Source organism: Schistocerca gregaria, chromosome 3 (genome assembly GCF_023897955.1).
Source record: "Schistocerca gregaria isolate iqSchGreg1 chromosome 3, iqSchGreg1.2, whole genome shotgun sequence".
Classification (NCBI taxonomy): Eukaryota; Metazoa; Arthropoda; class Insecta; order Orthoptera; family Acrididae; genus Schistocerca; species Schistocerca gregaria.
The window spans coordinates 947,738,316-947,753,969 of NC_064922.1; the positions used below are offsets into that span (position 1 = coordinate 947,738,316).

The window sequence follows — 15,654 nt, forward strand, 5'->3', positions numbered from 1 at the left end:
TCTATACACCTATATGAAACAAGTGAAGAAGAAGTAACAAGAACTATAAACAAGTTAAAAAAACACAAGACCCGGAACATCTACAATATCTTAAATAAGATTATTAAACTACAAGTGAAGAAGAAGTAACAAGAACCATAAACAAGTTAAAAAAACACAAGACCCGGAACATCTACAATATCTTAAATAAGATTATTAAACTTTCATACAATTTCATTGCTAAATCCTTGACCAAAATGATTAATGAAGCAACCACAGAAGAACTGTATCCAGATAGTTTAAAAATTGCTAGGGTGCTAGCACTGTAAAAAAAAAACACCATGTACACTACAGAACCTGAAAACTATAGACCTGTTAGTACTATACCAGTAATATCGAAAATCTTTGAACTCATTCTGAATAACAGATTAGTAAGCTTTTTCACATCACATAATATCTGTTATAATGTCAAGCTGAACACACATTTCAAAACGACACAATACATGTACGTCACAAAGCAAGTAGACAAAGTAAGACGTGTGTACATAGTAACAGTCAAATCAGCACTGAGTCCAAGTCTGGCGGCCGTTGGCTGGCTGGCCGCTTAGGTAGCGTGGCTGCTGCATGGCTGGCAGTGCTGCATGTAGAGGACGCATTTAACTGCATGGCGGCACTTTGAAAGATCGGCGAGTCACAACAATATCATAGCCAGAAGCCAAAGTGTGTTCCAAAAAAATGAATCTACAACATCACCACCATAATATTTTGTGGTCTATGTAATGTAAACACTCGACAGGGAGGACTCAATAATTGGAGTACTCTGTGATCTATCAAAAGCTTTTGACCTACTTAATCAAAACATTCTCCTTGAGAAAATAAAATTCTATGGAGTAAAAGGCAATTCATTTAATCTTATAAAATCCTTCTTTAATTTACAGATGCCAAAAGGTGGAAGTAGCAGATGGAGAGAGAAATAAATACTACTCAGACATGGGGATGATCCAGAACGGCACGCCACAGGGAAGTGTCCTGTGGTCACAGTTGTTCTTGATATATATTAATGACCTACCAGAGAAAATTCAACAAAAATCAATACTATTGGCAGATGACAGACATTTTAATTAAGGGAATGGATCTAGCAGAAGCTACACATGAAGCAGAAAGTGATTATGCAGACTAGAAAACTGGTTTAGAAAGACTAAAATAATGATCAACAACAAAAACACAAGCACAACGAGCTTTAAAAACAATCGAGCAAAAGACATGGCCTAGCCATGTCTCTGCAACATCCTTTCTTCCAGGAGTGCTAGTTCTGCAAGGTTCGCAGGAGAGCTGCTGTGAAGTTTGGAAGGTAGGATATGAGGTACTGGCAGAAGTAAAAGCTGTGAGGATGGGGCGTGGAGTCATGCTTTGGTAACTCAGATGGTAGAGTACATGCCCGTAAAAGATAAAGGTCCCAAGTTCGAATCTCGATCCGGCACACAGTTTTAATCTGTCAGGAAGTTTCATACTGGCGCACACTCCGCTGCAGAGTGAAAATTTCATTCTGGACAAAACTAATTGCAACCACTTTTTTGGCATTCCTAAAAGAAAGGACTTACAGCTACATTCTGGAAGAAGTAGGTGTAAATCTCTAAGAGATAGTGTGCCATGCAGGACACTTTTCTGTGTGGTACATAGGTTGCAAATGCATGTGTTTAGCATAGCCATTGGTTTTATAGTTTTCAATAACTAATGATAGGCAGTAATAAAGACAATCTATTATTTATGCCTAAATTGAAACCATCCAAACATCTTTACAGATTTTTATGGTTACACTGGACTATGAATGACTGTCCAAGTAAATTTCCTATATATCTTCCATATAATTTTCTACTTTTATTGGAATGGGGGTTCTAGTGACTGCCCTATTTGGATGAAAGGTCTTGGTTAGGTTAGGAAGTTTGGCTGTAAATTGTCAAAACTAATGGAAGTGATGGTTCAATAAAAAGTTCAGTTACAGTTACTGAAACCATTAGAAAAATTTCAGGTACAGTTACCGAAATGGTCAAGTACTGATTTAAGCTGTATGTCCTGTGCCTCACAATTATTTTTATTGTTATAATGAAATCTTGTGAACTTTATGAATTATGAACATTGACTTTATGAATATGTTGCACTTTCATTGTTATATTCATAGCAGGATTCCACAAAATCACTTCATCACACCGAGCGAGATGGCGCAGTGGTTAGACACTGAACTCGCATTCGGGAGGATGACGGTTCAATCCCGCATCCGGCCATCCTGATTTAGGTTTTCCGTGATTTCCCTAAATCACTCCAGGCAAATGCCGAGATGGTTCCTTTCAAAGGGCACGGCTGAATTTCATCACATAGGTAAAATGTGTTCTGTCATTAGATATTTGCAACCAGCTATTGATGCACCCTCCCAGTTCCCATTAGGCGCACCTCATGGCATGTGCTGTGAACATTACTCTGCAAAAAACATGACAACACTGCATCTGTTCTTGACTCTTCCCTGTGAAGGAAATTAGGTCTCTATGCAAACTTCTAGTGTATGCAAACTTCTTGCAAAATTGTTGTTTAATCTATGAATATGCTTGGTATTTAATGGACCAGAATATCAATGTTCTGGTATTACGAGCTCTGTGTAGAAACAGTATTCGAAATGAAATTATCAGTTGATACAAACTCTCCACTCCTTGAGATTTAAAATTCATATTTCATAATAGCAAATAATCTAAAGTTCCTGTGGTATCCTGTACATTTATGGAACTCTTTCCTTCACCAAGTAAGCTAATTGTATAAGCTTTCCTTACCGACAGTTTTCAAATGTTTGCATAGAAATAAAAAAACTACTTTATCAACTGTTCCACATTTATGTAACAGCTGTATGGCTTAAATTATTCATCAGCAAAACTATGTTTGGATAATACAGTAGCTACATCACAGTATAGTTTTGTGTGTGTCCAGAAGCTATTAATCCGCAAAATCTTTTTCCAAAAAGGTAACTTGTGACTTGTTGACCATTTCATTTGTGTACCATACATCGTTAAGCATTCTCCTTATTTGTATAACTCTATCCATGACTCTCATGACCACAAACTTCAACAGGATCTAATGCCACATTGTCCACTCCATTGTTACAAGTTTACTTCCCCCAGTGTGACATGGTCAAGGCTCACAAAAACACACAGTGCTAAGACATCAAAATAATGTGGATAGAATAGGTCACTGACAGCTTTCATAGCTGCTGAAACAAAATCATTATAGTATGCCTTTCTAGGTACAATCACTACCGTACTGTTAACATTATTTTAACAACTATGTTGACTGCATCACTTAAATTACTCAACTAAAACTAATATCTTTACTCTGAAACTTGAGATTGTCTAGTGTACACTACACAAGTAAGTGGCTTAGTTTATAATATGGTGAATATAATTTTTGCACAATATCTTTCAGTTAATTGAAGTTATTTTAAAAAATGGTATATTTGAATGTTTTATCTAGTCCTTGATTACTCCACAAAGACAAACCACCAGAATTTTAAAATGAATCCTTAATATGAGCATGTTGTCACTGTTACAATTTCTCCTATGGATGTGTGTTGATGACCTCAGATTTTTTAAAAGAAATAAATCAGTAGGCCTACATGTCTTCAAGCATTTCAAATGTTTGAGTTGATATGACTATCAGTCTCCCACAGGGAAAAATGAGATTCTGGAACGATTCACACATCATGTTTTATAGGAATTTACGTAGCTACGGTGTTTCGCAATCCAGAACACACAAATGAACAACAGCCAGGCACTTGCATTTCCTGCAGCAAGATTGTTTTCAAAAGTCTTGTCAATGTACTCGCTGTCACAGACAAATTCAAACAACGAAAACACCTGGTTGTAATATCAATAATGCGCGGAAGAGAGAGACAGCTACTTGCTGTAGCGATGACACGTTAAGTTGATAGTCACAACTAAAAGACACTTAAACATTACCTTTCAGCTGCAGCATCCATCAAAAAAGGAAACACGCACATGCACGCACACAAAAGGACACCTCATGCACACATGACCCCCATTTCTAGCAGCTCAGGTCAGTCCAAGCTGCTGGAGATAATGGATATCTGAGAACGAGGTGTGCTTGCTCGTGTGTGTGTGTGTGTGTGTGTGTGTGTGTGTGTGTGTGTGTGTGTGTGCGTGTGTGTGTGTGTGTGTGTGTGTGCGTGTGTGTGTGTGTGTGTGTGTGTGTGTGTGCGTGTGCGCGCGCGTTTCTTTCCTTTTCTGATGAAGGCTGCAGACAAAAGATAATGTCTTCAAATGGTTCAACTGGCTCTGAGCACTGAGGTCATCAGTCCCCTAGAACTTAGAACTACTTTAACCTACCTAACCTAAGGACATCACACATATCCATGCCTGAGGCAGGATTCGAACCTGCGACTGTAGCGGTCGCGCGGTTCCAGATTGAAGTGCCTAGAACAGCTCGGCCACAACGGCTGGAAAAAAGTAATGTGTGTCTTTTAGTTGTGTCTGTCTGCAACTTAATGTGTCGTCTTTACAGTAAATAGCAATCTGTCTTTTCCTTGTAGCATCACAGACAGTACAGCTGTAAAATTTTATACAGTATTTGATTGTACGAGCTAAATTACTTCTAATTAGGTTTATGACCAGCTCCAACTTTAGCATCACATACTAACATCTATTAAGTCTTCTCAGATGTTGCAATATTTTTCAACACACTTATCTTGGACGGTGGCTAATTTATCTAATATGTACGTACAAGTGTTACAAACTACAATAGTTCCATTACAATTTCTTGGTGCATGACTGCTATTACACACATCTTAAATTAAAGAACAACACTACAACTAACGCAAACAGGTCAACTAATGTGCTTGCTAAACCTCACAGAGTTCATTTATGCCTCTGTATCATAGTTACTGACTCTACACACAGCACTCAACACTTCAACGGAAAGAGGTAACTGCAGTGCCATAAATAGTGCTACACCCAGACATAATTTAATACTGTGCATTATACTACCAAACACTGCAGTGTGATTAAATTGCTTGCAAGTATTGATGTTTAATCTTAGGAGGGTGACGCAGTCCTTTCTACAGTAATGTCAAAGTTGTAGTACAGTCGGTGACAGAAGATTCCTGACAGCTGGCAGCACTGTTTCCAGCATTAAACTGTGACATACAAACAGCCGCAAGCAGAAACAATAGTTGCCTATAGAGCTTCGGCAACACTGAGACATTGCCACAGAAACGCATAAAAAAATCGAGTTATGTGATCGACTGAGATAGACGCAAGAAGCAGATGTGCCAAACACATTGCAAAAGTCAAGGATTTACTCTTGCTGACTACTGTAGCAATTATCCCAATCAAACTATCAGTAGTTAGTTAATACCCAGCTGTCACACCATTTATAGGCTCAAACACTAGCATATTAGTTATCACTGGCATCTTTGTGGAGCATGTGCAATGCTATCCCTTATTAGCTCTGTAACAAAATGTTAAAAGTCATAAATTATTTTAATCACCTTATGAAGCTAAATTATAATGTTATACAACTGTGAACAAAAGATTCTATATCAAACTGTTGTGGTGGCAGTGTTTTGGAATAAGGAAACCTTTAAATTATTTTAAGGAGGTGAAATAAATATTCACTACTGACTAAAAGATATGAGCATCACCATTTATCAAATCAATGCCTATGAGCTATGGTGACCATGTAGCAAGTAAATAAACAATGAACATCTCGTGTGTGTGTATATATTTCTGAAGTATCACCTTTGCATGGTGCCTGTATTTTTAAAAAAAACTGCAAAAATGCTGGTCAGCTGGGAAGCAAAATACAACCCTGTATTACATTAACGTAAAAAAATTGCATATTTACTTCTGGGAAAATTATGGCTCATTTGACACACACTATTGTATACAAAAAGACGTACATCGTATATTCAGAAAACACATTTGCCGCTTTCCATTTGTATGGAGGTATACGTAAGCACATATAGGGACCAATACAGGTGCATATTTATTGTTTTCACAACTTCTCTAGTGTGTAAACAGTCATTATGTAACAAAGTCAGAGACTCCATGAGGGATACAAGCTAATACATGATTACTATTTAATAAATAACAACACTGTCACTTTATTATAAGTTGACACTGCACATAACCAACAGTAGATGTGTGTTCACCTAATATTGTGATGTGTGTTTTATAATCTGCAGTGATTACTGTATTATTTGCATCATTTAGGACACCAATAGCAGTTACTTACAAAACAATATTTATAACTAGGGATATGGGCAACTTTTGTTACAAATCAGTGAAAGAGCTAGAAATTGTGAATGTACATGCACTTTGGTAGTAATCTGGCCAATATGTTAAAATGTCAACAGCTTTTTATTATGATAAATCTTATCAAAAATAGACAAATACTATGAACCACAAGAGCTTCACAGATATCAGAAAATATCTTTTCTTTCTTACCAAAATACCCAAGCGTCACAAGCACTTATTAAACGAATATACACTGACAGTGGTATATAATACTGTACTACCAAATATGACCCCACAAAACTGATTTTCTAATGGCTCCTTGCTGATAATGAAAGATGCATTTTACGCAGCATACACCACCACCATTTGATCCCAAGAAATAGGATGACCCGGGTACTTCAAAATCACTCCAGTTTATGACTGCGGGTATTCATTCCTTTTTATGGCGTTGGGCATTTGAGAACTCCAATCTGATGCGCTCTGAATCAAAATCGGTTTTCAAAGTCTAAAATTAAGCTCTCTATCTTTACACATTATCCAGTTTTTCACTATGATTCTTCGGCTGAATATCTGATGTCTGCATCACAGAAAAATTTCCGCATCTACACTTACACTTTAAGGTAGCTGACACTTTCTTCACGAACTGCACTTCAAACACTTCACTATTTGCACTTCACTAACAGATGATTACTGGATCACCTGTGAGGAAAGGTTCCGCACAGGTGCTTAACTTTTTCCATTGGCGATTTTCATCATCAACACGGCACCACCAAGATACAATGGCTAACAGATGTTTACTTCCAAATGGAGTTATCTTCTATTGGTCCTGCAGTTCGGTACATCAATGAGCAGTAGAATCAGACGGTGTATAGCGTCCATATCAGAAACACCTAGATTCCATAGAACTTATGAATTTGCAGCCACACAAACAGATCACTAATCAAATATATCCCGATCTGAACACTGATTGACTCATTAGTTACTTGCTATTGGACAGCTACTGTAAATAGTATTGTGCAAAAAATAAATGTGTATCTTCAACGACTGCAAATGAAACATGCCAATCAAACGAAAAAAATCCGGTACTAAAAATAGCAAGTGTACATGGAAAAAAATTGAACTTACCCCAATCTCACACCACCTGGGAAATCTGCTTGTACACGTGCTCCGAGTGGTATAATCCTTACTTCACTGATGAACACAGGTTTTGGGAACTGCACCAGATCTAAATTGATTTCCTGGATCACAAAAACGTAAATAGCACATTAACATTATCATCAGGTCACCATAGACCACCCCCACCCCACCCCTCTCCAACACAAAACATATATTAAATTACAAGGTTACTTATTTTATCTCTATAAGCATTTGGCAGGAGTAACGTGTTATAACATGGCGCTAGTAGATAAATAACAAAAATAGTTGATTTCAGTCTTCTACAGAAACAAGTAACACAGTACAACCGGGTTATGAACTTGAATTTTCCTGCCAATCTTTTGCGCAAATAAGTACAACAGGACGATCACATGTATTTAGATAGTTTTTTTTCTATTGCCTCGAATTAAGATGTAGACTTGCCTCAGAACTTTCATGAGAAAATGTGTCAAAAAATAATAATTCGCTGTTATCTGCCATGACAGTATCCCGTTTGAAGCTTAGTATGTAGGGCCGCCAACATACAATACACAGCACTGAACTACATATTCAAGGACTCTTATTGCACATCTGACGGAATTGAATGGGGAAATAATAGCAATCTTATTATTATACGTATTGGATCCAATAATATTCGGTGACATTAAGATAAAACAATGGGTACTTTATTTACTATGGTGCAGAGTACGAATGAAAATGAAAAATATCGATACTGGATTGATTGCGAAATGCAACACCGTTGACTTTCAAAGCAAATTTCTGTAATTTTCAAAGATATGCGAAATATGAAGCGAACTAGCGAAGTATGCTAGGTCACTCAATTGGAGAGACCGATTTAGGAATTAAATGAAATCGCTGTTGGCTCTTACAAATAGCGATCCACAGTAAGAAATAATGTACCAAAACAATCTTATTATTCTGCACCAGCGACACGAAACAGCACTTTGTGATATTCAGTAAGGCACCGCACGATTAAACAATTGCACCAACCACCAACTGTAGTATTTAACATTTAATATCGTAATAACTTCCACAGTCACAATAAAAATGCCCGTAATAAAGTCATTTATCACCAGGAGAGTAGTTAATGTTTTCGATGCACATGTGAAATGAGAAGCACTGCTTGTTTAATAACGGCGCTTTCAAGTTTCTGGTATTCACAATCGAATTTTAAAGGAAGAACTGTATTTTGACCTAAAGAAATGCTAAAATAATCTAGATAATAAGCATAAGATTGTACACTTGAAACATTTTTATATTTTACGATTAAACAAGACTCGTTAAATTTGTTCATCCAGAGATACCACAATGATACAAGATATGTCGTCATAATATAATTAAAAGAAAAAATACACACACAACATACATAAGTGTTTTCATGAGTATAGAACAAGTGGTTGGTAGTGTCAATCGAGAAATTGTCCCCTCATTTGCCAGAAATGATCTAGAAGACCTAACTCATGATGTCCAGATCGAGCTAACTCCATCCCCTAGAATTTAACCCCAGTGTCTTAAACAACTGTACTCCTTCATTTGGTTGGTGTAGAACAAAAGCAAACTGGTGCTTTTTATTTATTATCTTGCTATATGATGAGCTGCAACTATCCTTTTCATAATATTGTCTTATTTTTCCGTTTCTTGAGATTTTCTGTGTTGTTTTTCATATCATCTAGGTTGCTTTCTAATTCTTCCATATCCACTTTAATTTCATTGAATGGCTGTATTTCCTAAGAAAATTTCAAAAAGCACAAACCGGAATGATTGTAGGAGGCAGTGGCTCACTAAGGGAATAAAAAAAGAGAATGCTTTATGTTTCACTCAGAAATTCTGATAAATCTTAGCATAGGGAACACTACAGATTGTACATTATTAAAAAATCCAAGAGTATGTTTAGCAAATCTGAAATTCTCAGATCAAATAATAAAATAAAACCAATCTGGAAGGTGGTAAAAAGGGACACAGGAAAAGTTTCAGAGGATACAAACAGTATCCAAGTGTGTCACAATGGAAGCATGGTAGATGAAGGGGAATTGGTTGCCAATATCTTCAACAATCATTTTCTGACAGCAGCAGATCAAATTTGATGTAAAAAGTCTATGGATGAAGCCATGAACCTTCCACAAAAAGCAGTGCAGAGGAAAATTACCCTGATATATGTACCCTACATCACAGCAGATGAGATTGAGAAGGTGATATGCCAAATGAAAAACAAAAATTCCACTGATGTGGACAATATATCTATCAAAGTACTGAAACATTGCCACAAATATGTTCTTAAAGTTCTATATCACATATTTAATAAATCTCTAAATCAAGGTACTGTCCCTAACAGACTAAAATTTACAGTTGTTAAACCATCCTTCAAAAAGGGTGATAAAGCAGAGGTTTCTAACTACCACCGAATTTCATTGGTAACAAGTCTTTCAAAAATCCTTGAGAAACTTATGTACAATAGAATAATGGATCACCTTAATAAATATAACATCCTTAATAAAATCAGTTTGGATTCCAAAAGGGTTTTTCAACTGAACAAGCCATTTTCTCATTTGTCAGCCAACTCCTTGAATCAATGAACAAGAAAATGTTATATTTATTAAGGTGAATCTTTTGTGATCTGTCAAAAGCATTTGACTGTGTAGATCACAAGATTCTGCTAAGAAAGGCTGAGCATTATGGCTTAAAAGATAAAGTAGGGAAGTGTCTTGAGTACAGAAATCAGAATGTAGTATTAAACAATTGTGAAAAGGTGCCTGCCAGCTCTGATTGGGGTACATTAAAATGTGGAGTGCTGCAGGGGCTCGGTGCTTGGTCCCTTACTTTTCTTAATCCTTGTAAGTGACCTCCCATGGTGTGTGACACAAGAAGCACACTTCACCCTATTTGCAGATGACACAACCATTATGATTGACAAGGTACCCAGCTGCAGTCTAGAGAACACTGTGGCCCTATATTCTAAGAAGTTCTAGATTGGTTCACTGCAAATGGTCTGTCCCTAAATGTTAATAAGTCTCATTTCATTCAGTTTCAAACAATAAACAAAAAATTGAAAAATTTTGAAATAAAATGTGGAGACAAAGAAATAGTGAAAGTTGTATCTTCACAATTTCTGGGTTTACATATTGATAACAAACTAAACTGGTCTGTCCAAATCACTGACCTATGTAAAACACTGAATTCAGCAGCATTTGCCATTCGCTCAATTGCATCTGTTTGTGACATGGAAACAATCAAAACTGCATATGTTGGTTATTTCCATTCATTTATGACAAATAGCATCATATTCTGGGGAAATCAACCATAGGCAAATAAAGTTTTTGTTGCACAGAAGAGAATTATTAGGATTATGAGTAGAGTGCATTCTAGGTCTTCTTGCAGAAATTTGTTCAAACAGCTGGGGATCCTCACCATGCCTTGTCAATACATCTTGTCACTAATGTGCTTCATGAACAACAATTATGCAGTTTACAAAATAAATAGTGCGTACCATGATCACAATACAAGAAGAGAACATGATCTCCACAAAGATTTTAAAAATCTCAGCATGGTACAGAAAGGAGTTCATTATTCAAGTATAAAAGTGTTCAATAAACTTCCTGTCCATATTAAATCAGTCATTGGGGATCTTACTAAATTTAAAACAGAGTTAAAACTTTATCTTTTGGATAATTCTTTCTATTCTTCACAGGAATTCTTTGATAATGTGTAATACTTCTTGAATTTGTGTTTAATTTCATGCATTTCTAATAGAACTGATTATGTAGATTATCATATTGCTTGTTGGCAGAATATTTTATAGATGAATTACTTTAAATTTGTTTATGTAATTATCTATGTCAGTATTGCACTATTATTTATGCAATCATCTATGTCATTACTCTTCTATTATCTGTATTGTTATCTGAATTTTTGTGTGTAATTATTTGACATGTGGATGTCCTTTTTCATATATCTGTATATTACTGTAATAACCTGACACGTTCTACATCATAGCAATACATTCGTGTCAAGGATCCATGGAACTCAAAAATAAATAAATAAATAAAATAAAAGAACAATCCCATTTGTGTTTCAGATCCAAGAGTTTCTTTATAAGTCATCTTGTTAATCTAGTTTCTTCTGCCCTCGTGATGTGGCCAAAACAAAAAAACCCCTTCTTACATACAGTATCTGTAATAGGCCCCAGTTCACTGTGTAAACTGTTAATATTAACATAAAAATCCAAATATCTTGTGCACATTGTGCAGCTGTAGATGAAAATGGATCAGTAAATTAAAAAAATCACTTCATTTGGTACTATCCTCCACTGTCCTTTTTTGGTATTTTTTATCTATGCATGTTCTAACTATTCTTCTATCTACTGTTAGTGTTTTGTCAATTCTGTTTCTCATAGTGAGTGTAAAGAGATTCTTGCTTCTGTACATTACCTCTGGCGGTACTACTATCTTATAGTGTTTTAATTTTGTTTTAGTATTATGAAAAGGAAAGTTACCACTCACCATAAGACTGCCACAAATAATCTTTTTGTTATGCCTATCTGCGACTCAGCATCTCTGCTATATGGTGAGCGGCAGCTTTCCTTTTCATAATATTGTTAATTCCATCCTGAATTTTCCATTGTTTGATTTAAGGTTTTGATTGATAGACTTTTTTATTGTATGTAAACTATGTTACTTTTTGAGGCTTTGTCACTGAATTATTTCTTTCTTGCCAAGTAGATTTTTCATTTAAGTGGCTTGTTATAATTTCTTCGAGGTATTTAAACTGTTTCACAATTTTTATGATTCTTTGTTTACTTTTATTTGGTTTCATTACTAATGGGCCTGTTATCATTATCTTAGTCTATTTGAATGATAACTGGAGTCATATTTTTTGTACTATATTTTGTAGGCTTGATAACTGATTTCTGGTTTCTTACATGTTATTAACTAGAAATCCTAAGTCATTTGTGAATGCTAAGCAATTTGAATTTATTTGATCTCTCTTGGTTCCAAATATACATTTTCTTAAGGTTTTCCTTGTACCATTCCCCCAAGTATTCCAGAGCACTGTCAAAGAGTAGTAATGATAGACCATCTATTTTTCTAGTAAAAAAAGTCCAAAATCCCTTAATGCATACATCACTGAAGATCTGTGGCTCCAGCCATAAGCTTTTTGAAGTCTAAATCTTTTTTAGACATCCATTACTAATTTTAAAGGCCTATTCCTCTTCGGTAGTCCCCTGTTTCCTGATCAAGTTAATGTTTACAGCAATTGTACAGAATTCTTGACAAGGGGTTATATATGCAATCCAAGAGAGAAATTCCTTTGTAGTTATTTGTATTTGTTTTTCTCGTCTTTTGGGTAGTGGATGTCCATTAGTCTGATAGTTCTTCTTTGTTCCAGGTTTTCACCATGCATTGTGTTATGATATCTTTGCTGGTAATGCTCCACGTTTCCAAAATTCCACATATATTTGATCTTCTCCACATGCTTTGTAGTTCTTGAACTCTCTCAGTCCTTGTAGGCTTCATGGATTGTTGATGGATTTATATTTTTCTGATGATGTTTTTGTTTGGGTTTCTGTTTTATTTGAAGAAGTAATTGGGGATCTTCACAGTTTAGCAGTTCGTTAAATCTTTCTGATAAAATTTCTGTATTTCCTTTATTGCTATGGGCCATCATATTGTTTCATCTTTTAGCATTAGTGTTGGAAGATGCTATCTTTGAAGTTGTCCACTAACTATTTTATGTATCTTGTAGGTTTATTTTCTCACTATTTGTTTCTGTCATTAAAATTTATCATTTTGATACTGCCATTTAACCCACCTTATCGGTTTTCTGGTTATCTTTCTCTGATTTGTGAGGTCCAAGTGTGAGTCTTCTGTTTTCTGACCCTGTTATATTACCCAGCCTTTGTACTTATCTTACAATTTTTATTTTTTATTATTTTTTAAATTATTATTTGGTATGCATATTCCATGTGAGTATTTGCCTGGATGTGGAACATGTCAATAAAATTGTACAAATACAATTAATGCTACAGAATAGTAATATAATACAATGAGATAGATATTAGTAAGTATCACTTTTTCTCATTTACAAGCTGTCATTTAACTAGTATAGCAATTCAGACTATAACATTATAACTATAACATTAACATAATAGTGTATCGTCCATCTAATAACAATACATTAAAAGTCTTTATAGCAGCATACTTTACTCCCTTCTGTACAAGTGGTAAATTTTTTAGTTCAACATGTAGATCATCTTTACCTCTAGTATTGTAGTTATGGTATGAACAGTTTGTTTCATACTGAGCACAGTCTTTATTAACTACATTCATCAGAGAGTATATGTACTGACATGTTGTGGTCAGTATACCTAACTGTGCGAAAAGTTTTCTACATGAGGTTCGTGGAGGAACCCCACACATAATTCTGATTGCCCTCTACTGAGCAGTTAAGATTTTTTTTAGGGTGGTAAATTACCCCAGAAGATTATTCTGTAACTCATTAATGAGTGATAGTATCCAAAGTAAGCTGATTGTAAAATGTTAATGTCCCCAAAATGAGCAAAAGTTGCTGATGAAAGCCATTTTAGAGTAAGGGACACATGGTGTTCCCAGTTGAGCCTACCGTCAATGTGAACCCCCAGGAATTTAGTGGATTGCACCTGTTCTAGTTCCTGGTTGTTATGAGCAATTACTATATTTTCTAGAGTTTTATTTTTTGTGTGGAAATGTATAAAATTAGTTTTTTTTAATATTGACTGAAAGAGAATTAATTGAAACCCAAGCTGTAACTTCTCTGTGTATATTATTAACATCAGTCTCCAGATCTGCAGTAGACTTACGATCTACTACAATGCTTGTATCATCAGCAAACATTATGAATTCACAATTTTTACTAATGGACAGGGGTAAATCATTAACATATATTAAAAACAGCAAGGGTCCAAGGACAGATACCTGGGGAACTCCATGCTGAATTTTGCCCCATTCAGAATCCAGTAGATTAGAAGATCCTTTGTTGCAGCCATTCATAACCACCTTTTGTTTCCTGTCTTCAAGATATGATTTTAGCCAGTTACCTATAGGCCCTTTGATTCCTTAATGATATGCCTTCTCCAAGAGTATCTTGTGGTTTACACAGTCAAAGGCCTTGGAAAGATCACAGAAGACACCAACTGGTGACTTCTTCCTATTAATAGACTCCAAGACATCATTTGTGAGTGAATATATGGCACGCTCTGTGGAAACCCCTTTTTGAAAACCAAACTATCTGTGGTTAATAATATTAAGTCTATCAAGATGTGCCACAATCCTGCTATACACTGCCTTTTGAAGAACCTTTGAAAATGTTGTTAAGAGAGAGACAGGATGATAATTTTTGACATCTGTAGCATCGCCAGACTTGAAAAGGGATTTCACAATGACATATTTCATTCTCTCTGGAACAAAACCCTCATAAAGAGACGTGTTGCAAATGTGAGCAAGCACTACACTTACACCATTACTGCAGCCTTTCATTAGTTTACTAGAGATGTTATCTATACCTGAAGACCCTTTACGTTTCAATAAGTGAATTACATTTTTTATTTCATTAACAGTTATGGGTGTTACATTTATATCATTAAAGCATTGTGGAAAGTTGAGTTTCAGAATATCTGCAACTTCCTTAGGTCACCACTGCAACCTATTTGAAAAGTGACAGTTAGAAAGTGGTTGTTAAATGTGTCTGCTATCTGTTTACTATCAGTTATTTCCAAATCGTTAATTTTTAGAACAGCAGTTTTTACATTGTCAAATGGTGCAGTACCTGTTTCCCTTTTTATTAAATTTCAAATGTATCGCATTCTTTTATTTCACCATAGTATAAACATAGTTTTGCACTTCATTGTTGTACGTGCTGAGGACACCCAGTGGTAAGCCTTGGACCATGAACATGCTGCTTTGCCCCATGCATCAACTCCAATCTGTTCAGAAAACTGATTCCAGACACATGAATATGCACCAGGCACATTTTCATGTTCTCCTCTCTGTCCACCTGAAACCCCGAGACAAGTAGGATGGTGAGCTTAGGAGAATGACAGGATATTATTAACATATGCTACAGATCTTGACACATGATTTTTTTGTAATATAATTGCATTGTGGGCATGCATTGTAATGTGACAGGGTGTTGTAGTTATTCTCTTTCACCATTAACCAATACCCTGTGTAAACTATGTAAACTTTAATCGTGTAGC

General features: G+C 35.6%; 2 protein-coding genes across 4 annotated transcripts in view; one reads left to right on the plus strand and one right to left on the minus strand.

Annotated features, from left to right (window-relative positions):
• The window catches only part of LOC126355879 (protein virilizer), a 97,933-nt gene extending 89,920 nt beyond the window's left edge, over nt 1-8,013 (minus strand). Inside the window, exons 1-2 of the mRNA XM_050006379.1 lie at nt 7,851-8,013; nt 7,398-7,510 (exon numbers count right to left, since the gene is read on the minus strand). Of these exons, the coding sequence (XP_049862336.1) occupies nt 7,398-7,510; nt 7,851-7,907 (170 nt within the window). The 5' untranslated portion in view covers nt 7,908-8,013. The remainder of the gene's footprint in view (nt 1-7,397; nt 7,511-7,850) is intronic.
• Nucleotides 8,014-8,193: 180 nt separating this feature from the next.
• Nucleotides 8,194-15,654, plus strand: part of LOC126355880 (intraflagellar transport protein 172 homolog) — a 372,812-nt gene continuing 365,351 nt past the window's right edge. For 2 of the 3 annotated variants that reach the window (XM_050006381.1, XM_050006383.1), the window contains exon 1: nt 8,198-8,311. The gene's annotated coding sequence lies outside the window, so the exon portion shown is untranslated. Of the gene's footprint in view, nt 8,312-15,654 lie in introns of all 3 variants that reach the window. The other variant, XM_050006382.1, reaches the window with a different exon arrangement.